Source organism: Passer domesticus, chromosome 6 (genome assembly GCF_036417665.1).
Source record: "Passer domesticus isolate bPasDom1 chromosome 6, bPasDom1.hap1, whole genome shotgun sequence".
NCBI classification, from domain to species: Eukaryota; Metazoa; Chordata; class Aves; order Passeriformes; family Passeridae; genus Passer; species Passer domesticus.
In genome coordinates this window covers 35582090-35604981 of record NC_087479.1, presented here as the reverse complement: position 1 = coordinate 35604981, position 22892 = coordinate 35582090, and the positions used below count along the sequence as shown (strand labels likewise).

The 22892-nt window shown below is 40.3% G+C and overlaps 1 protein-coding gene across 7 annotated transcripts in view; it reads left to right on the top strand.

Moving 5' to 3' along the window:
* The window catches only part of DPF3 (double PHD fingers 3), a 163650-nt gene that overhangs the window by 101877 nt on the left and 38881 nt on the right, over nt 1-22892 (top strand). For 4 of the 7 annotated variants that reach the window (XR_010364647.1, XR_010364646.1, XM_064424455.1 and 1 more), the window contains 2 exons: nt 2606-2684; nt 12052-12189. Coding sequence is in view for 5 of the 7 variants with exons in the window: in XM_064424455.1 (XP_064280525.1) it covers nt 2606-2684; nt 12052-12189 (217 nt within the window). In the remaining 2 variants the exon portion in view is untranslated. Of the gene's footprint in view, nt 1-2605; nt 2685-2989; nt 3032-12051; nt 12190-22892 lie in introns of all 7 variants that reach the window. The other 3 variants (XM_064424454.1, XM_064424456.1, XM_064424452.1) reach the window with 1 other exon arrangement.

The window sequence follows — 22892 nt, the reverse complement described above, 5'->3', positions numbered from 1 at the left end:
TTAAATCCTGAACTCTCCATCTGTGTTTTTGGCTACTCTCTCTGGCTGCTTCAAGGTTTCTGAGCCATGAGTCCAGGCCTCACACATCAAGTCTTGTAGTCTTTGCTGCATCCTGTCAGGAGAATAAAGGCAGCCATGGATGACTGAATTCAAGAGCCTGGAGCACAGACAGCAAGCATGGGGCATTCAGTTTATTGCCTCTGGGGCAGCTGCTTGGTTTCCTGTCCCCTCAGGGCTAGCCCATGAAATCATGGGGGCGTAGGAAGGACAATGAAGGTTGAAGAGGTAGATCTACAGAAAGAGATTTTTAGTGTTTTTGCAGGACAGGGGCAATGTGGTAGGAGCTGGCAGGGTGGTTTTCTAGGAGATATGAGATGTACACAGATGCACCTGCACAGAATGTCTGCTCATCATCTGGATATCCCATGGGACAATTTCAAAGGCACCAAGCACACTTAGGAGCCCAAGTCCCATTGAAAGTCATTGACTTGAAAAATCTCTCCCTCTGTGTTCATTGCATGAAAAACTGTATCTGACACGTGGTCATGCCATGCATGAATGCTGTGCCACAGTATTTCTGTTGAGAACAGTTTGAAATGGAACAGCTGACTGTAAGACTAGCAAAATTCTGAGTAACAAACCTTAAATTAGTATCATATTCTGAAATGTACCTATGTAAAATAGTGCCTTCTTACTCAACAGGTATGTTCCCAGAGTGTGGATAGAATCAGAGCTACTGAGTAGTGACAAATATAAGACTACACATTTTTCATAGCCCTGAAAAGCCAATGCAGCTAGTAAAATGGGGAATTTGCATCCTAATCCGGCTACCAGTAGAAATATTTATAAGGGCAAATCACTTGTCTATGTGAAGACTCCCTGATAAGTTGAGGGTTGTGGAAGAGCTGCCATGGACTGAAATTCAGCTTGCAGCACATTTAGCAGTAGTAAGGGAAGAAAAGAACTAGCCTGGGATTGGTTTCATTGCCCAGAGGGGGTTTAAAGAGCTGGCAGTCAGAGAGAAAATAGTGCAGACTAGTAAGATGATTTTATATGATACGGTCAGTAAAGAAGCTTCCACCAAACAATTGTTGCTGAGGCCATTTCTAGGGTGAAACTGCTTTTCAGTTCACCCTTACAAATCTTGCTCTGCACATGTGTGCTGGACTGCACAGAGGTCTTTGCAGAAGGCAGAGTTATCCTTGTCATACATAATAGTATTTACCCCATCCAGATAGCTGCAAATCCATGTATTTCCTTTGGGACTGTGTTAAGAGTTAGACCTAAGCAATCCCAGGGAAATAACATGTGAAGTTTTTATAAATCCCTGCTTTGACAGACTTTGTCAGGCCAGTGTAAAACTGTTCCTTATTACTTCTCTGTAGATATCCAGTGGGATACAATTCTAATAGTGCTAGTTCTGTTCCAAGTTCATAGAAGGGGGATGGAGTTTCTGTGGTCCCTATATGGCTGGGTGCAAATATTCTCAGGATTTCCACACCTTCTTCAGCTTTACCTAACAAAGCTCTGTCCTTTTCTTATTTTCACATGAGAAGGCTTGCAGGATTTGAGTCAGGTGGCCTTGTCTAGAGTGAGAAATATGAACAGCTTAATAAGAGGAGCAGCAGAAGTAATTCTGTCATTTTTTCCAGGAATAGTTAGCAGAATTAATAAAGAGCTATTTAGCCATCCACCTGTGATCACTTCCTCAAACAAAGATCAAGTCTAAAATTATTGTCATTTACAGACTGTACATTAGTGAACATGAAAGAATTGAAGGCCTTGGCTCAGTTCCCAGTTTCACATCACAACTCCAGCACTGGACAGATATGAGCTGTTTCCTTGTTGGCATCTCAGCTGAGAAGGGTCAGGATTGAGTAGTTTTGATGCTGAATTCCACTCTCACCCCTGGAGCTCAAGACAGAGCAGTCTGTGCTGTGAAGAAACAGTTTTTCAGTTTCCATAGCTGGCAGTTTGGTCCATTTTAGGAACACAGAACTGCAGAGAGATATTTCTGGGTAATTTCTGTTATTGCAGGTGACACATTATCTAATCTTTTCCACTAACTGACCAAAGGTCCATTTTATAATTAGCCATGGTATCTTTGTCCTAGAAGGTAATTTCAAAACACTGCTTTTCAGTTAGAAAACAAAACATAGCAACACAAACAATGCCCCTTTGAAAATACTGAAGGAAATACCTCAACCTCTCTTTTATTTGGGGCCTGTTTTCTGGCTGATTTAATGTTTGTATATATCCTTCAACACCTGTTCATCTATTCATTCATTCATATTCAGTTCAGAAAGGTATTTGAACATCTTCAGAAATGGATGTGTGATGATACTTGACTGAATATGTGCTGGCAGTGACCTACTGCTATGGATGAACAATTTGAGCTATCTGTGGAGAGGATCTCCATTGCTTTACAAGGTCCATTAACATAGAGCACATCTTAGGAGATGGAGGGTCAAGACCACTTTGAGAAACCTGTATGGAAGCTGAGGATTTGTTTAGTTTATACTGCACATCTTTCATAGGAGGGTGTGGGGTGCAAGGAGACCTGGGGGGTGATGGAAGAATGCTAACATTCCTCTTGTCCTTGCAGGCTCGGGGATCTGGAGGTGGCAGGAGACGGAATGATGCTGCCTCCCAGGATGATCATGACAAACCCTATGTTTGTGACAGTAAGTAGCAACCAGACAGCTTATTCTGCTGCCAGCCTGGTCCTACCAGCTCAGTGCACTCAGGGCTTCATATATTACAGCAAAAGATTCTGCTGCTCTCTGACTTGCATGTTTGCCACCTGCTGCTGATGCTCTTGGTGTTTTTGCATGAAGGAAATAAAATTAAGTTCTCGGCAAGACTCCACTTTCCTTTGCCCTTTAATAAATCATCTCTTTTCTTTCTCTCTCTCTTTTTCTGGCTTCTCTGCCTTTTGTCTTCTTTTCACCCATGTAAGTTTCACCCTCTATTTCTTTCTCTGTTTCAGATAGTTACAAACAAAAGCATAACTCAAAAATCTCCGACAAAGGTACTTCACCCTTGTGTCTCTTGATATATTCAGTGATTCTCTTCCCTTCAGTCCTTTTAAAATCTCACTGGGCTAAATTCTGAAGTCTTATCCCTCACCAGATGTCTTGTGGCATCATCAAAAGCTGAGCCCTTCTAAGAAACAAAGTAATATCTCGAATGCTTTGTTTTGGTCCATATTCCCTTGAATACAGTCCTGCTGTTTGGCATCTTGCAGTTGGACAGCAGGTGAAGCAAGGCATTGTCTGAATGGAAAAATTATACTAGAGCCCAGCATCAACACTGAAGGAGGGTACCAGAGTCCCAGTATGAGTGAGGAGTCTAATATTTGTTACACAGTGGTTTGGGGTTTTTTTTACAGTCTAGTCCTTGATACCTTCCTTCTTCTTTTGATATTCTTTTTTGTTTCATTTCTGTGAAGGGCACTTATCTTACCCACATATTTTTGAGATATCCCATCTTAAGGCTTACTCTAGAATGTACATCCTGTTTTAATTTGTGCTACCAGGTGCTTTCTAGCCTGTAAGAAAATAACCTAAAAAAAGTTAATAGGAGAATTGCAGATCTTCACTTCTGTGATCCAAGCCAGCTGGTTTTGTGGACAACTAGAAGCCCCTTTTCTATTATTTGCCTATCTTGCAACTTTACCATCCTTAAAAGAATAACTCTTGCTATGTCAATCTTTGGGGGTATTTTCTGCTGATTTTTAAAAACGTGAAGAAATAAGGAGCTTGAATGGTGAATAAGAGCTATATTCCATGTGATGAAATCATATTCTTGTATGGTGAGATCAGGTTACTGTATGTGCCATTTCCAAGAAATGGAAAGACTTGCATATGAATGGGACATGACAGATGATAAAAACATGGTCAAGGAGGAAGAGCCCTTAAAGTTATGAAGAGTCAGAAGACCTGTGCTGTGGTTAAATAGCAGTCCTAGTGCACTGGAAGAATTAAAATATGTCTTCTAAGACTTCTGTGAGAGACCACGATGTATCTTGCTGAAATCCACAGGTTTCCTTTGCTGGTATATGCATATCTTTCTTTATCTCTTTTCTGGAACATCCTTTGAAATCCAAGGACACTTGTCAGTGGTGGTCATTTTGAACATGATGACTCTATATTGTCTGGTCTTGCGCTGCTTTTGGATTATACCAAGAACTCCCAACATGCATAATAGTGATTTGCACAGAGTAGATTAACATTGAAGAGATCAAAGCAGGCAGAAGAAATCTGGCCTGAAGTCAAGACTCTCATACATTGTTGTATTGACAACATTTGCCTTGGCTTACATTTTGGAGCATAAATTTCGTCTTTAGTGTTGGAAATGTAAACTTTTCCTATTTCATTTGGCTGACACTTTTCACTCTTAGGAAACTTATAGTTACAGGTGAGTCATAAGGAATTTTGAGACTCCAGACTTTGCACAGTGACTTCTCCTTTTCCATTGTAGATAGTTGAGAAAAGGGTTATATGACAGCAGAACTCTTTTATCTGAGCTTAAAGCAGAAGGGAAGAACTGTCCCAGTTATAATGTCATCATTCTGAAGAATATCCTGCCCTTGTTAAATTCTATACAAACATGACATACCATTAATTATGAGTAATTGGCCTGTTACCCTGCTTGTGTGGATTCTTGGATTAATTTTTTTCTTTGAAATTATGTGATGAATATTTTTATAGATAAAACTCAATCTAATTGTGGTAGGTTAGAAATTGGTTTGCAGTACTCCTTGTGCAGATGTTTTGGGCAGATAAGTTTGTTTTACATGGAAACATGCAGGTGAAACAGTGTATGCATTTCTTGTTTGGGAAAGCATTATTCCCTCAATCGCATTATTGGTATAAATAATTAGCTTAATGGGCCAAGAGTTTGCTTTTTCTGTAGTTTATTTAATTTGCCTCCAGGTTGCTTTTTCTGCAAGTATTCTGATATTCGAGTTTTGAAAATGACCAGAGAGAAGAAAGTATAAACACAGCTAAACCAAATTAGTTTTCTTATAAAACTGCATGGGCACAAAAAATAATTTGTGGTCAAAAACTACTTTGCCCTTTTATCCTATTTACTCTTCATATTTATGGTAAACAAGAATATATCAACAGATCTCATCAGTTATAAAAAGGTTTTAGAAAAAAAATAGGCTGTGTGTCAGTAAGATGATGCAAGAGCGATGCCAAGTGGCACTGCCCCTTGTGCTGGAAAATAGCAATGTTGTCTCTGAAAAGACCTGCCTTTTTGTGTAAGAGGCACTCAGACCTACATCAGTATAAAACTTGGTCCCAGTATTAAAGCTGCCTGGAAACATGCAATTTCTATGTGGTAAAGGTTTTCAAAGCTCAAAATATTTTGTCCTCCTGTGTTTTTAAGAAGAGGTGGTTCGATGCCTGTTTTGTGGAATGAAATATTCTGAAATACTTCAGCTGATTTTATTGAGCATATACTGTAGTAGAAGTTCAGAAAAAATATTTGATCAAAGCATCAATAAAATTGCTAGGATAATCATGAAATGCATTGTTTCATCACAACACCAATTAGAAAACTTGGTGGTCAGATTTTCAGCCAATTGCACTGGATAATGCTGTGCTTTAAGCTACCTTGGGATAGCTTCAATAACAACAGTGGCAGGCAAGCCTGGTGGGAGATGGGTATAAAGTGCATATGGTAACGTAGCCAAATGGCTTAGCAGTCCCAAAAGTAGCTTGAGCATGTGGCAAGGAGCGGCAGCAGGTGCCTCAAAGAAGGGTGGAAAGTAGAGTTTGAAAAGCAAAGCAAAGCCTCTGATGTCAAGCAAGAGGGAGGTAAACCACCACCACTGTTCCTGAAGAACGGGCATGTGATTTTTAAAGGAGGGACAGAGTGAATGAATGAATGAATGAATGAATGAATGAATGAATGAATGAATGAATGAATGATTACCTACATGTCTAATAAGAATTTATGTTATTTCACTGTCAAATACTCAGCTGGGGAATCATTACTCCTACTGAGCAGTCTTCTTAAAAATCCTTCTACTATTTTAATTGTGTTTATTATATACTACTTACTACTTTTTCAAAAGTAAAACCTTCTCTGAATTTGTATATATAAACTTGTATTCTGGTTTAAAAGTTGCAGTCAGTTGTAGCACTTGAGTTCCATGATTCCAAATGTCTACTTCCTTTAGTCAGAGAAGTTAGTCTGTGCTGAATCTCTGCAAGTAATTAACTTTTCTGCTGCCCCTCACTTTTATGCTTTCATTCTTCTCAAGGTCCCATGGAGATATGGGGCTATGTACATACTTCCACCTTTGCTTTCTGTTCCTCTGTCTATGGAAGATTTCCCTTGTCCACCTCTAAAAGAAATTATTTCTTTTCCTTTTACCAATATGTACTCCTCTCCTTTTAGTTTTATTCCCATATACAGTCCTATTTTAGCATAGCAACTTATATTTGTATCATATTCTTTTTTTTGTAGTCCTTCTGAGACTGAACTGTACATTCAGATCCATTCCTTGTGCAAAATGAGCATTGAATGAAACCTTCCTAGGATCTCTGATGGATCAGTGGCTAACGCAACATTGTATGTACCCACAGACACTGATCTTGTAGTATTTTGTAGAAGTTGATTCTTTCCTCAAGAACTTAATTTCAAGGTTTCTCTAGTTATTTACCAAATTCTCTCTGCTGAAGTCCAAGACTAGCAGTCCTTGTACTGTTCTCAAGGGATCACGTCTTCTACGTCTGTAAACAGTTACTGGGACTTCTTTCAGCTGTGTTTTCTTCAGCTCTTCTACTAAGTTTGCTTCTTTCATGTGGAAAAGCTGCAAAGGGCCTTTCTAAAGTAGTAGTGGCCAGAACAAAGTTAAATGTGCTGTTCTGAGGATAGAAGCATTTCTGAAGATGAATGGTTGATAGATTTACTTACTTTTAGAAACTGGATTTAAGCAACTTGCTCTGTTATGTATCCATGAGAGGCACAGAGATGGCTGACACAACAGTCATCAGTACTATTCAGTTATTCAGGTTATTCAGTAATCATTTCCTGGTATTATCCTTTCTGGTGAATCCCTGAATAGCTAAGCAGTAAGATCTAGAATAAGATGCTTGTTCAGATAAACTCAACAAACAACTCTCCCACCATACCTGCTACTCTTGGCATCCATTGACTACATTATTGGTAGAAAAGACAAGATAAGATAGGTAAGGACATTTAAAAAAATTAAATACTGAATAACATAGATGTTGAATAGAGCACATGGTAAAAGGGGAACAGAGTTGTCTCTGGCAGTTGAACATTTTCTGCTCATGTAGGATATTTGTTTTCTCCTTTGCTCTGGGTAGCAAGCCAGTTATTGAAATGTGCACGGCTGTATTGTTGAGCTGTGCATGTTTTGGGGTCTGAACTGGGGTTCAGAATTACTGTGATCTTAATACAGCAGCTAGATTCTGGGACTTGTCCTTGTTCCTCTGAAAGAAGGGCTATTTACCTCCCTATTCTACCTGCAGAAAATTCTCCATGGAATGGGTTACTAAATAGCTGCTCTTATTCTACAGGTGTATTGTGTGACAGTGCTGATCAAAGAGGGATGAATATGAAGTCTTTCCATCAGTGGAGGTCAAAAGGCTTGAAATCTCTAGATGTGCCAGAGTTTGTACACAACTGTAACAGGGGAGAATATATTACCAAACCAGTGCAAAACAAGGACAGGGGCGTTGTTTAACCCTTCTTTTTTTTTTTTTTTTTTTTTGAGTGGCATGAATTGTAGGACAGGAAGATAACTTTGAGGAATGACTGCCTGCCAGAAGTTAACTCAAGATTTAATATTTGACACAGTACAGCTGAGAACAAGGAACAGGAGGCAACAGAGAAAAGCAAAGAAAGACAATGAGGGGGACAAAATTCAGTGACCAAAAAGAAAAGCCAAAAAACCCCAGCATGTACTCCTCCAGTTTCCTGTTTCCACTGAAAAGATGGATTGTTTCCTTCTGTCTCATACTGGTGACAGATTGTGCAAAATGTATGTGGAGAGCTGGCTGGAACACAGCTCACAGGCTGCCAAGGACCAAATGTGTAACTATTTCAAAATGACAGTAACACAGCCATTAGATATTTGATGAGGAAGTCTTTTAAGTCATAGGTTTCAAATCCCCCTTTTAACAGGGGAAGTATTTTATATTAATTTTAATAATCAAGAAATATAAACTGAGTGTTATCCAAAGAATTGCAGGGTGCTACAGAACACAGAAGGGAGCTCTCTTTTGTGAAACACTCAATGCTTGCAATTACACTGTTTCCCCCACATAATGCAGTTGTGTAACATCTTAATATCTGTCTTCAAATTTGAAGGAAAGTAAGGTTCATCATAGGAGACTGTTTGGTGGCCTCATAAAAAAAAAAACTCTCCCTCTTCCCCATTTGTGACATTTGGTCTGCACTGTTGTATTACTGCTTATTTACCCAGCTTGTTCCTAAGGCAGCATTCACATCAGCTCATAGCAAAAATATATCCTTTGAATGCAGGAGGAATTGGAGTGGGTTATGTTCTACAAACTCCCACTGTTTTTATTGAGCTTGGCCACCTAATTAAAGATCAAGTCAGCTTCCCAGTGTTGAGATTCAGGATGAAATCTACCACATGCAAGGATGATGAGCCTATCCAGCAAGGGAAATTGAAGATAAAAAAGTCAAAGCTGCTGAAAGGAAGGCCACTGGACAAAGTTTATGAAAGGCACACTCTCACTTGCTATGTGTGAGCTGCATAGTGTTAAAAACTAATCAACAGCATGCATTTCAGACTGGGAGAACCAGTTCTCATTATGCTTTTGTCAGCTCTAAGAATGAGAAAGATGTGGTGTAAGCACTGGTATGGATGCTGTAACTCATGGATTCCAGTCCTGGTAATGAAAAAAGATCACTGTGTGGGCAACTCACCCCTCTGTGGTTCTCTTTTTTCATAACTGAAATGAGAATAGTATTTCCCACTCAGGAATGTGGAGGAAGATTAATTAATGTTTGAAAAGCCAGTCTGCAGTGGGAAGAGTTATATAAGAGCTAAGTGTTTATTAATGATCACCCTTTTATAGAAACTACTTCTTAGCACAGTGATACAGTATATTAATAAAATGTGCTCTTACCTGGAAAATAAGAGATTTGGGTGAATTTAGGAAGATTCAATCTGTTGGAGAAACCATGAAGTTTTGACTTAGCTTTCATTCTAGCAAAGTCTCATTGAAGCCAATGGTTGTTTGCCTGACTGATATCATGACCCTTTTCCCCCTGCAAAACTCTGATTTGTTTGAGGAACATGAAATCTCCACAGTTTCAATTCATGGCATTGCTTCGGACTCTTTTATGACACAAAGTGAATTTGAAAAATGGAAAAATCTAGACCAAGAACAAAGGCTGCTGGAACTGCAAATCTTTGGTCCTACAAAGGATCTGCTAGGACAATGTAAACCAAACTTATTTGCCTCAGTTCTGGTTATAAAGTCCTCCAAATCAATTTCTCATAAGGCATGTCTGGGACTGCTGTCACCCTTGAAGGCCACCTGCAAGTCCTCACAATGGAAGGGACTTAGCTGCAGAATTACTACTGCCTCAGCTCATATTGATACTTGTTTTTTCCTGGTGAGCTGATACTTTTTTGCTGAAGAAGGATGACTCTGCAGACCCATCTGATTTCCTATGTCATCCTTAACACCATACCTAAAATCCCTGTAGGATCCTGTAAGGAATGGAGTAAGCACCACCCTTTTGGAACTTGCTGCAGGGAATGCCGGTTTCCTTTTATACATTGATCACCTGATAGTGTCCTGGAAATAATTTGACAGAAGTCTTTAAGCAGTATTGGTAATTCATAGAAAAAGAATTATTTTTTTAACATTCTTCTTCAAGCACATAAAAGTAAGTGGGATAGAGTAGGATACTTGATGAGCTGATCCAGCTCATCTAGCAGATGGTCAATCTGCTAGAAATGTAAATCTCTTTCTCCATTCTAAGTAAAGGTGCAACATTTATGTAATTAGAGGAGGTTACGATTCTAAAAGAATTGAAGCAGTGAGCTCTTTCTGGGTTGAAAATTACTTAAATGTTATGCTTTTCCACTATTCAAAACATGGGGAAAGTCATACTGCTGATATCTTGTTGTTTTGACTCTTGTTCGGCATCTGTTCCACTGCTTGTCCTTTGCTCTGCAGGACTACAGAGAAGGAGAAGTAGTTTCCCTCTCCAGAATGCACTGGAAGAAAACAAGGATGGTAGTAGAAGAGGGAGTCTGAACTGATGTTTTGTGGAGAGCATGCATCTAACAACAGTCTAGTTCTTCAGAATGTCTGGCAATTGTGTTAGGTTTACATATGAAAAATGAAGCCAGATGCATCAAAGAATGGATGTGCATATTTATATGAGTATTTTATTTCTCTCAATATTCCCTCTTCCCTCCTGCAGGAGGTCTCATTTCTAAATCAAGGCCATTCAAAGACTTAAAAAATCTGTGACTGAGGACAGGACATATTGCAGTTCAAAGAAACTTCTGTCTTGTTATGATGATTCTGTGATCATCAACTTGCACAATGAAGAAAACTGGGAAAAATAATCTAATATTCCAGATCACTCATACATATCATGAGCTTGTTTTACGTGTTTCTAATAAAAAAAGCATTTTCCTTGAGGGAATTTGTAAATCAGTTACAAGAGATTAAGAATGAAATATATTATTGTAATAAGCTTTTATTTACAATTTTTTATAATCGGTTCCAAAAGGCAGAATATCAGTTGTGTTTTCTGAGTAGTAGCAGAAAGGAATAAAATTTTAATTTTTATTTATATGTAAATGAATAAATAGGATGAGGGTGGTTGTTGTGTGGTGTTGTTTTTTTTTTTTTAATTTTTTAAAAATCTTTGACATTCCCAGACTCAGGTGTCTGGAGAACAGGAAGTAAGTATCTATATATGTTGCAGGATACATACTGGGGCTGACTTAAGTTTTTAGGAGTGGATGGTCACTGTGCAGGACAGACTGCTGGACGTGACATTTATTCCTGTGTGAAATCCTTGAGGTTAATTAAGGTAATAAAGTGTCTCTGGGAGGAAAAAGTTGCAAGGGCACTAAGCTTTTTGTCTTTGTTTTCTAGTCTTTTAAAATGGCAGTATTTGTATCGGGTAGACGAAATAGTTGTATAAAAGAAAATGAACATTCAAAGAATGCTTTGAAGATGAAAAGTGATAAATTTTTGAGACAATAACATTAATTAAAACTCTATAGAAAATCAATTCATATGTAATGAATCTTAGGAGGTTGCCTGCCCTTGCTAAGCTCCCTGTGAAAGTGTAGACCTTTCATTACCCCGAGTTGTTTGATTCTGTCCTTAATATCTGTTGACTTAATCCTAAAATAAATGAAAGTTCAGAAGCAGGGTTCTCTGTCACATATTGTATTGTTCATTGGGATGCTGAATATGGAGTTTACCTGGGCAAATAGTGTCACTGCCACATGTTTTTTTTTAGCAAGAAATTGTGGATTATTTCCATCTCCTTGTCTTAACTGGGAATCTGTGAATAAAGCTATTTATTAACCTTTTGGAGAAAGTATTTTAAAAAAATCCCAGCTGTTTTCTTTTTTCAGAGATCAGTAAGAAAGAAAATAATGTTGTTTCTTCTCAGTCTTGTTCCTGTTGCTGTGCACTGTGCAGCACCACCACTGGAACTGACATTTTATTTAATTTTATGTGCAGTCTTGTTAATAATCTTAACAGAGAGGATTAGGGTCTGTGATCTGCAGGGACTGAATGCATTTGCCTAGGCCTGTGAGAAGGACTGCTGGCAGCATGGTGGGAAGAAAGCTTGTTTGGAGACCTGCAGCTGTAGGGCTGCCTCATCACCTTTCACCAGTGCCAGCTGGAAGGATTTTGGGCAGATGCATGGAGTGCATGGTGCTGTTCTCAGAGGAAAGGGAGCGTTATTTAAGAGGATGCTGCTGTGGTTGTAGATCACACTGATGTTTCCATTCTCTCTTCCCCTCCCTCATATCTCTTTTCCCTCCAGTCTGTGGCAAGCGTTACAAGAACAGGCCTGGCCTGAGCTACCATTATGCTCACACCCACCTCGCCAGTGAAGAGGGTGATGAAGCCCGTGAGCAGGAGACCCGCTCCTCCCCTGTCCACCGAAATGAAAACCACAAACGTGAGTAGGATCTTCCCTTTGCCTTTGAGATCCTTTTCAGGGGTGTTACCTCCACCCTGTCTTTGCCCCGGGGAGGCTGCTGTTATTGCCTAGCTCAGTTGTGAGTGATTGGGACCTGGATGCTTGGAGCTAATCAGCCACAGCTCACACGGGTGCTGGCTCAGCTAGTCAGAAATTCATTTCAAACCCAGCATTATCTCTGCAGCAAGTCACTTTTCCATTACTGCTCCTGTGGGGAGGAGGTGGCAAGGAGAGGGGGGAAAAGAAGAGATGCCCAACCTGCCCATCATCAAGCAGCCTCCCAGTGGCTCTTAGTAAGGATGCCAAAGAAATATACACCCAGTAGTTTCAGGGGGCTGCCTTTGTTTTGCCTTTAAATAAGAGATATTTGTCAATGTCTCAGTTTTTCAGTATGAAAATAACAGTACCTTTCTCCCTTATACCTTCACCTGCTGCATAAACAGATTACCCTCAACTTTGCCAAAAGCTGCTCCTTAGTTATAGTTTGACAGAAGCTATGAAAACACATGAGTACTGCAAGGAGGAGAGCAGGAATGTGAAAGGAGAATGTGCCTCAATTTCCCACACTGGTACAGTGCTGAAGGAGATCTAAGTGGTCTGAATTTTTAGGTGATGAATCACAAATGCTCATGTGAGCATAAGGTCCATCACCCTTTGACTGTCCCTTCTATGTTCCTTAGGCACAGAACAGAAAGTCAAGGATTCTGTGTTCTATTACTGATTTTTGCAAGTCACTAATGCCCTGTTCCTCACTTTTATATACTATGTGATGTTTCCTGTGACCTTGGGATTTGTGTAGATAGCTTTGTTCACTTTCAAAAAGTTATTTTGGATCAGCATATGACCTGTGTTATTTTAGTTCAAAGTAATAAAGCAATAAAATGCTTATAGGGAAAAATATGCAGGAAAACACTTTCTAATACCTTAAAAACTGCAAGAAATATGGAAGTAGGAAAACATTTTCTTTCTAAGCATTATAATTGATAATTGTCCCTAGGGAAGTGTGGGAGGGGGTTTCCTTCCTCCAAAGCATCTGCTACTAGCCACTGTCAGAGCTTGAAGAACTGTTCAGTGTGATCCCATTTGGCAACCTCTATGGTTCTGTCACTTTTATGCTCTACCTTTTAGTTATTCACGTGTTTGGTAGATTTGCAGTAAAAGTAATTTTGACTCCTCTAGCTGTTGATAAACTTGAGCTGTCAATGCACTAAGAGTGACTGCTTGGGCAGGCAGGGGTATGTCAGTGTTCACCCAGTAGCTTTTCTTTACTTAGCATTTACATCCATTTTGGGGCTTTTTTGGTTGGTTGGTTGGTTTTTTCCTGTGCAGAAGTCAGTAATAGCTACATACCTGAGAGGAATATTGTAAATCTGTATTGAGTTAATATTGATAATGGTCATGCAAGAGATGCCCAAAAAAAGAAAGGCAGAGTCCCATACCCCGAATTCAGCTTGACATAAGTACCAAGGGGTCTCAGTCCTTGTGTCTGGTGCTTAGGAATTGATAGAAATTAACAAGACAAGCTAGAAGAGCTAAGGTAAGGTTAGGAGCAACTGACTTTGGCCCATGATAAAAAAGATCCATTCTGCACTGTGGGAAAGAGTTGCATGAGAGCTGCTTGGGTTTGTGTTCCCCCAGAGCATGTGGCAAAGGGATGCTGCTGATGTACAGATCCACAAGCAGGCAGAAATTTAGAACCATTGGGGTAAACCTCTCTGATGCCCGGATTCCTGAGTGGAAAGAATAACCAGCCAGGAGCCAGTGAGCTATGGGCAACAGCCATGCAAATGTGCAGATCAGCCTTGGGGAAAGTCCCAGATGCTGGAAGGTAACTGTCCCAAATGGCTGAGCTGTCACAGTGGCTGTTTGTTCCTTTTTTGCCTGTTTGTTTAGAGCCTTGAGCTCAGATCTTGCATCTTTGCTCTTCCACTTGGCAATATTTAATTTATGCTGCCATTTATCTTCCATGTGAATGCTAATTGTCCACATTGCTAATGTGCAGTCATTAAATGGTCCCTTTGTACCGGGGGATGGTGGGGAGCCAGAGCATCAGATCCTTCCTCTCCCCTAAGAACTGCTAGGCATGTGTTATGAATTAGATTTGACAGGTCTGCAGCATCATAGGTCTCGAGCTTCAAGAGTCCTCTCTGCATGGGCTTGGGGAGGGAGGGAGGGAGGGAGGGAGGGAAGGGAGATGTTAATCCAAACAGCTAATCTGCAACCCACTGAGCAGGAGGACCAGAGATATGTGTAGAGAAGGATCTGGTTATTTGCTGAGCAGTGTGTCAGAGATATGAGCAGCCTGATTTTAAAAAGGCAAGGCAAATCAAACCGGCCATTTGGAATTCGCTGAGCCGTGGGAGGTGAGCTCTAGGTCAGTAAAGTTCAGGCGGGCGGCTGCAGCATGAACTTCCTTCCTTTGTACCCATGTCTCCTCTGAAGCTTCCACTCCTTGCAGAACCTGCAGTAACAGCAGCCCTGGTGATGCACAAGGGAGCAGGGCTTCTGCAGGATTCAATTACTAATGCCCTAACTGGTGCCAGATCAAGACCTGAAAGCCTCTTGTCTTTCTGCACATTCAGTCCCCTCTATTTCATGCACAGACCAATTTGAGTAGGCCAGAAAATTATCCAGAGATTGGAAATGAGATGTGGATAGGAGGAACCTACCTAAAACTGAGACCCATTGAATAGGTGTGCATCAAAAAACTGGGACTGGCTCAAGTCCCACGTCTCACCTCCTTGGCACACCTGACTGTCCTTGACTGTGTAGAAGATTTGTCTGTTTACATTTCTTTACATCTCTCTCTCCTTCTGTTTTTTCTCATATATAGATTACCTGTTGCAACATGAAAGATAGTTCACCAGTCAACATGTTAGACTGTGTTTTGTTTGAGCTTTAGTGGCTTGCTTTTTATGCTTTATCTAGCCCTTTGACACAAATAAATGTGTCCTTAGTGTCTAGTCTTGCCTCTGCCTATACAAACATTTATTTCTGATTTACTCTCTGATTTTTTTTACCTGAGTATTGAACTGTGAAAAGCAAATTATAGAAAACCCTTTAAAAAGTCAACTTCCCATTTCCTCAACTCCACTGAAAAAATAAATGATCCCACACCATTTTCAGACTTCTTCTCTGCTGGCTTCTCCTCTACATGTTGGCACCGAGACCGTGAGATTTGTGAGCCCAGGGTGCATCCGAGCCTGCCACAAAACACCTGCTGTTTTATTCCATCTCTCTCCATGGGTACAGGCCAGCTCTGGGGGCAGCTGGTGCTCACAAATTTTGAGGCACTTCTGATATAGGAATTACATTAGACTTCTATCTATTGAAATGCCTCTGTGAATGAGTATACTAGTATAAATGCTCTTTCTTAATTCCTGGGAGAATAGGATAGTGTGTCTACATGGAGAAAAACTTCCTCTCCTTTAAAGGAGAAGAGTTCTCAGTGACATTTTGCTCTGTGAAATGTTGATTGCAGGTGGCTGTGCAGAAAGAGCAACTGAACAGGATCTTATGCCCACAAGCACTTTGGCCAATGAGAATCCTAAATGAAGTACATTGTGCTGAGTGCAGGTTGATCCATTGTGCAATGCATGTAGTTAAGGAGGCTGCATTCCTGTGCCCTCCTGCTCTTCTGCTAGCTTAAGCATCTGCCCTGCAAAACCATCTCTGTACATTATTTCATGGCATCAGCCTGTTGTGCCCAGTTCCATCACAGATTTTATTATGTGGATAAATCTCTACTGGAGAGACCAGCCAAAGTTGTTTGTGTACTCTAAGCATAATTGGATACCCAGTCTCCAGAGATAAAAAATTAATGTGCTAACCTCAGTGTGCCTCCAAGCTGTCCTCCAGCTCCCCCACACAGTCATCTTTGAAACATTTTTATTTCCATCCAGGCAGGGGGCTGGCCATGAATAAATGAGGAGAGTCAGCCCCTCAGTTGGAGACGAGCTGTTTGTTCCTCTCCACAAGCAGCATCAATTTGAAAAGCTACATCAGGCCTACTTTTTCCCTGCCTCAGTGCTGATCCTTGCTGGGGCCATGGTGGGAGCTACTTCTGAATGCAAGGATGCATCAATGCCCTCCTTGCAACAAGATACCCTGCAGCAGGTGCTTTTCAGTGAAAATATGTACATTACCTTGAGTTGACTTCTTAGTCATTTAATCTGTTTGGGTTTTTTAATCTTTTCAGAGTTTGTTTTCATAAGGAAAAACACTCAAAATGCTAAAATAAACAGTAGTGACTGGAGAGTTTGAACTGTGTAAAGATTTCCCTTAAATCCTTTTTGCAGCTGTAAATTACTGAGACATTTCTGTGTGTATTTTGCAATGCTGAATTAAAAAATAGATCAGTTGTTTAGAGTTATGGCATAGTGGAAAATCCCAAAATTGTCTCCTATGTAGACAGAGAGCTAATCTGTGATCCACTTTTTTTGTTTGTTTGTTTGTTTTGATTGGACTCATGGGGTGGTTGTTTTGTTAGTTTGGTGTTTCTTTTCTGTACTGCCTGGACAGGGACTAAAATGTTGCTGTTGATGTGCAACTGTCATTGAAGAGAAGCACCCAGTGTTTCTCAGTAGTTTATGGAAAAATATTTCCAATCTGACAAATTGGTTTTTGAAACACATGTGTTGCTTCAACAGCACATGAGGTCTTGATTTAGGATAGTATCATTAATGTATTTGTAGGTTTTTTTTTCTTTTTCTGCTATCTCTCTGTATTTTCTGCCTTTTTATTTTCCTTCTTAATGTAGAATTTGAACCAAGTAAAATCCAAATGCTTTGACTGAATTTGAACTGAATAGGTGCTCTCTGTCTTCTCACACTCCACCAGTGAGTAATTTCCAGATAAAAGCCTACAAGATGTTGCAGGAACCCAATTCATGGCACTGGCCATTCTCACCTGAATATTGAGGGATGCTGCCAGATGGGTCTGTATATTGGGCATTACAATACCTTCCTGAGGTGGGAGATATTCCCTTAGCTGATGGGAATGATGTGCTTCAGTGGCCAGGTGCCAAGTCTCTAGAGAGGTACCCCTTAAAGTCAGGGAATCTGCATGTTAAGAAGTCAGACTCTTTTGTCTGCCTACTCTGTACTGTTTATCTTCATGAGGCACTAGACAGTTACAACGCTTTACTTCTGGCAGTGGCCTTTTGGCTGATGCTTTAGGAGTTCCTGCAGAAGACTCTATAAGGTCAGTGCACAGAAATTCTGTTAAATGCTGCCTTAAGGTGGGGGAATACTGATTCCCGAAATCTACTGAATCCAATCAGATGATGCTGTATTTTCCTAGCTGTACCTTCCAGCTACCTAGCTCACCTTCCACCTCTTTCATTAGCTGTTCAACTTAAGGGCCACACTGATTGCTGTAAAAGAGATGATCAAATGATCATCCTTTCCCCACACTTAGAGGCTTCCTCTGGCTTTGACAGATGTACCTCCTTCTCCTAGCACTTGTACTGCTCCTTGGCTGCGCTTCTCTGTGAGCAGGGGCTGTAGGAAAGGCAAACCTTTCTGAGTTGCTAAAAGTTGTGCAAAAGCAACAGCTTCTTCTATCCTCACACTACCAGCTAACTCAAAAAAGGAGATAAAATCCAGTTACTAGAGAGACCTGGCAATACTTTGGGTGGGTGGTTTGCAGCACCTCTCAGTAGCATATCCTGCTTCTCTGGCTGCCAGCAAAGGGCATGCCCATCCCATGCGGGGGAGTGCAGCATGGGCACTCAGAGCTAGTGGAGGCCATGGGGCTGTGCAGGCTGATTAGCACGACTCTGGGAACAGAACAGCAGCCATTTCCCAGCGTTACACCCAATTCCAAGTGTGTTTGGTAGAAAAACAGCACCACATCGACACAGATGTGCCGCCTCCAGCCTGCTGCAGGGGCCTGTATCAAGTGCCCCAACACTTCCCAGTTTCGGGCCAGCCAACACGCTTATCTCTGGTGCTAACAACAGAGTAGGTGACTGGCAGTTTCCTCTCATTCAGTTTGATTTACACTTCTTCCTGAAAAACGGCAATGAAAAACCCATGCATTTAATTCACGGAGAGGAGTCCGCAGAAATGGCTGCACACATCCCTGCTTGGCTGTGTACGTGTGAGAGAGCAAGAGCCTTGAGTGCCCTTGAGCTGTGCGTGGCCTGCTGCTCACCACACCAGCAGTTGTGTTCTTTTATTTTCCTCCCCAGGGCAGGGTCTAGCCTTGAGCACAGAAGCAGCTCCCTCTCTGCCCACCATTGCTCGCTGTACCCAGCAATAACGGGACAGAAGGGGCTGCATGCCCAGCCAGCCATCTCCCTCCTCTTCCATCAAAGAAAGCCACAGTCCAGGCACTGCTTTTCTTTTGCCTTCTCCTTAAAGCCATGTTTTTATTTAATCATCCCAGTGTAATTTCTCTCGTGAGCCTGCCTCCCCTGCACTGAGCCATTCTGAGCGGAGGGGCCGCGCTGCAATTCCTTACACTGGAGAGCCGAGGCAGGCAGGTGGCAAGGCCAGCGCAGCCAGCCGGGCCCACGGTCACCATGGAGACGGGCCAGGCCTGCCAGGGAGCAGCGCTGGCAGCCGGGGGGGGGCGAGGACCGGCACATGGAGACATGGGTTGGGATTATCTGTCACCGAGGCCTCCAAGGGGCTTGATGACGACTGCAAGCGCTGGCTCTTGGCTGGCGTTCTCCTGCTCAGGCAGACACACATTGGGCTTGCCCTTTGCCAGGGAGAAAAAGGGAGGAGCTGGAAAGGAAAACTGGCCCCTTCTCAGACAAAGAGTCTTCTAAATTAAACAAAAAAACCCAACAAACACAACACTAAAAAAAAAAAAAAAGGCAAATCCACCCCTTTTCCTCCTTCGTGAAATGCACTGGCTTGACTCAGGCCTACATGCAGGGTCCTGTGGTCTCTATTGTGTTCTGAAGATTCTTGTTGCAAACAGAGTAAATGGCCTGATTCAAAGCCCTTTGAATTGAATTGAAAACCTCCAGTGTGCTTTATTGGTTTTGGATCAAACCCAGAAGAAACAGGTAAGAGCTGGACAAAATGTGCTCGGAAAAATCCCTTTGTGAATGCATGTATCTCTGACTGTAGCCAATTCACTGTAATCATTGAAATAAATGATGCACAGCTCCACACCCCAGCAGCAAGGCATGCACTCCATGCATTCTCCATCACCTTCCCAGCAATGTGGATATCACAAAAAACAGGGATAAAATGCTGCCAAACCTAGATGCATATCTTAAATTATGGTTCAGTATTGTCCTGTATTACCCACAGGCTGAAGAAATATATGTGACAGTGATTTTTTACCCACGAGCAGAAAACCCATATTTCTTTTAAGCACTGGTTCCACCTCACAAGTTTTTGAAGATTGTGATCCAAATCATCAAAATAATTTCACGTAGAAACCAGAAAAGTAGATAGATATGAGGCTCTGTTTATTTGGGGGTTTGTTTCTATATATTTAAGGGTCGCATTTTGAAGAAAAACTATTTAAAATATCTGTACTCTGAATTTTCTATTTAAAAAACAGATACAAGAATTCCTTCTTCTGAACTTGCCTTCCATCCAAGACATTTTCTGCAACCCTGAGAAGTAGAAAACTTCTAATCTCTAAAAAGAGATTTTTATTGAGTCATGTGGCTCCAGGAGGTGGTGTAGAAAAGAAAATTCCTTATTTCTTGATGTTATTTCATTATAAGCAGCTTGCTCTTATTATTAAACTGAAACTATATGGAAGATAACTTACAGGTTTATTTTGGTTTCTTGGGAGGGGCAAAGGGAAGTTAGAATTCTGTTTAGAGCCTCTGCCTTCAAAATTAAGAATGCACATAAGGTATTTTATATATTTGAACTCAGTCAACTTGTTTAGTTTTCGGGTTTTGTCTACAGAACAAAGTTACTGTGTGATATACTACATAATTTATGTAATCTAGCAAACTTACTTTGCTAAAAGACTACTGTGAATGATGATAACATATTTTAAGTAGTTCTTTATTCTGCTCAGCTTGTTATAGCTTGAAATTAACTTGATTAGGCTGAGAAGAAAAAAAAGTTTCAGAATAAGTGCATACCAAATTTATTTGGAAATACTGACTTTATTTTCACTCTGCATCCTGTCTTCACGTGAATCACCTTTCAGGTTCAGGAAAGCTATTATCTGAACTGTACAGATCTTTCCATGTCTCTCCTTAATCCATTTTTTTAAAGTTTTAAAGCATTTTTAAAAAATTGTATAATCAATTTTTGGGGAGATGTAGATGAAGACAGGGCTTTTGATGAAACCTGAAAACAACCCTAAGTTGAAATGGCAAGAGGCACTGATTTAAGTACACCTCCTATAAGCAAACCTTAGCTCAGGCAATACTCAAAGCTTCTCAGAGCTTTAGATCTGTTTTTGCAGTTTGCAATGTAAAAGAAAATCAGAAGCGTTTCGAGTAAGATAGGACAAGGCCATGGCTGGTTTTCAAGCCTTTTCTTTAAAACAGTCTCTAATTATGGGTGAGTTTGGTTTCTTTTAACCAAATCCAGGGATGCAGTCACCTGATCTAAATGAGTCAACACTATGCTAGAGAGTTATTTCTTGGTAGCTGAACTGTTTTGCTTAAACTTGCACCTTCTATTTGTTGATCACCTTATGCAAAAAGTGAAAACCTAGTTAATTACTATGTCTCAGATGAAAAGCAGCAACATTACTCCATAGGAAATTAATTGTTTTTTCTTTTGAATCCATAGTTTATTGTTTTTGGGCTGAGATTAGGATTGGGCTTTTCCTGCACGATACCCTATTCATTAAGAGTACATGTTAAATCTTGCCATTTTTCCTTTGTTTCCTAATTCCTTCATCATATGTTAATGACAGTAAAATAGAACTAGAAACTCGAGGATATATGCAAAAGAAGTTCCTTCGAAAGTAAGAACTCTGCCATCTGAAAATCTCTTTATTCCCAAACCTTCTGTGATTTAGCCTGTGACTTAATTCACTGTATGATACTGATCAAGAAAACAAGCTGAAGTCAGGTTTGGTTCTAATTTTTGCATATGTTAGAACAACAAAAGCAAAAATTGAAGAGAATAACATTGTTGGCTTGTTTGGCTCTAGAGATACATCATTTAAGATATCATTAATGTAACTTCAGAAACTTCTCATCTGTCTGTGACTTTTCAGGCTTGATATCTCTATCACACTCTACTGAGCCAACTTAATAAGTGAGCACACAGATTAAAAATTAAATAAATTGGAAGAAAACAAGGAAGAAAAGAAAGGGAGGAAAAAGGAAAAGAAAGGAAAGAGGAAAAAAAGAATAAGAGAAGAGCAATCAAACCTGATGTTTATTCACTTTCCAGTGGTCTGGGAGAATCCCTTCAGCTTTATCATTCTCAGCACCTCCCCCTCTCTCACACACTGCAGGTGAATTGAGCAGTGTATGTATTTTTGAGTCCCCTTGTCCCATTTCCAGTTTGACAGTCAGTGGATCTTATGGTCATAATCCATGTTGAAAAAATTTAAGTCAGTATATACAGAGTGTTAATTACACCACTGTGAGCAGTGGTAGAAGTGGAGCTCTTTCTTAGGTCTGCTGGCTGGCACCCTGACTGCTTGTTTTTATTTGCGGCCTTGCCACAGGATTTTTGTGTGTTTGAGAATAAGCCAGTTTACCACTCTACCTCCAAGTGTTTCAGCTTTAAAATGCAATGCAACCTCACCATGAGACTTAATTAGGGTCCAGAACACTTTGGTTAGAATCAATGGCAAAAAGAGGCTTTTGACCTCACTGAAGGTTAATAATAGGATCTTCATGTCTGTAAGGCACTTTAAGAAACTTGGATGAAACGTGAAATAATTTAATAAGGGATATCAACAAAAAAAGTCACTGGATTCTGAGCTTGCTGAGTTTGCATTGCATGTGGTCTGTCTGTAGATGTAGAATAATATAAAGAGGTAATTACTTAACTTTTTCAAAATGGGGCTGCAGTGGGAAATATAAATGCTAGGGAGGTCTGTTTTTTATACACAAAATATGAACCAGCAACAACTTTATGATCATTTTGTTACAGCTCTTAAAATGAACCGGTGTGCTAGACTTCAACCTGGTTCCTGTTCTTTTTTTTGCCTATCTTGCATGCATATATTAAATGCCTTCCTAGAACAGACAAAATGCTAATCCAACACTGGAAGCTTCTCTCTTTTTTTGAGAGAGTTGGGAATCTGTAAACCAGGATAATTTCAGAGCAAAGTCCATTGTTTAGTAAATACTGTCAGGATCTCCATGACCACAGAGGAAGATAGTGATGTATTTGCAGCCTTACAGGTTTTAATTTTCTTCTTAATTTCACTTCACCTGGACTCCTTTAGTTACCAATCTCCAAAAGTTCAGCTGATCAACATCTGGAAATAAATGAATAACTAGATGCACTCAAACCAGAAAAGCAGATTGAACTTGGATGAAATTTTAATTTTAAGTGTATGTCTTGGACTGCTACCAGAAGCCCTTTAGAATGTCATTGTTCTTTGGGGGAAATTTGAATGTGGACAAAAAGACCGTTAATAAACGCTGTCAAAACATCTGTTAAAAATCTGCAAGTTACAAAATATGCATTAAAAAGATAATTAAATAAAGATGGTACAGTTTAAAGCTCTTCATTTTCTTATTTGTAAAGTTCATGCGGTAGGTTTAGGCCAGGTAT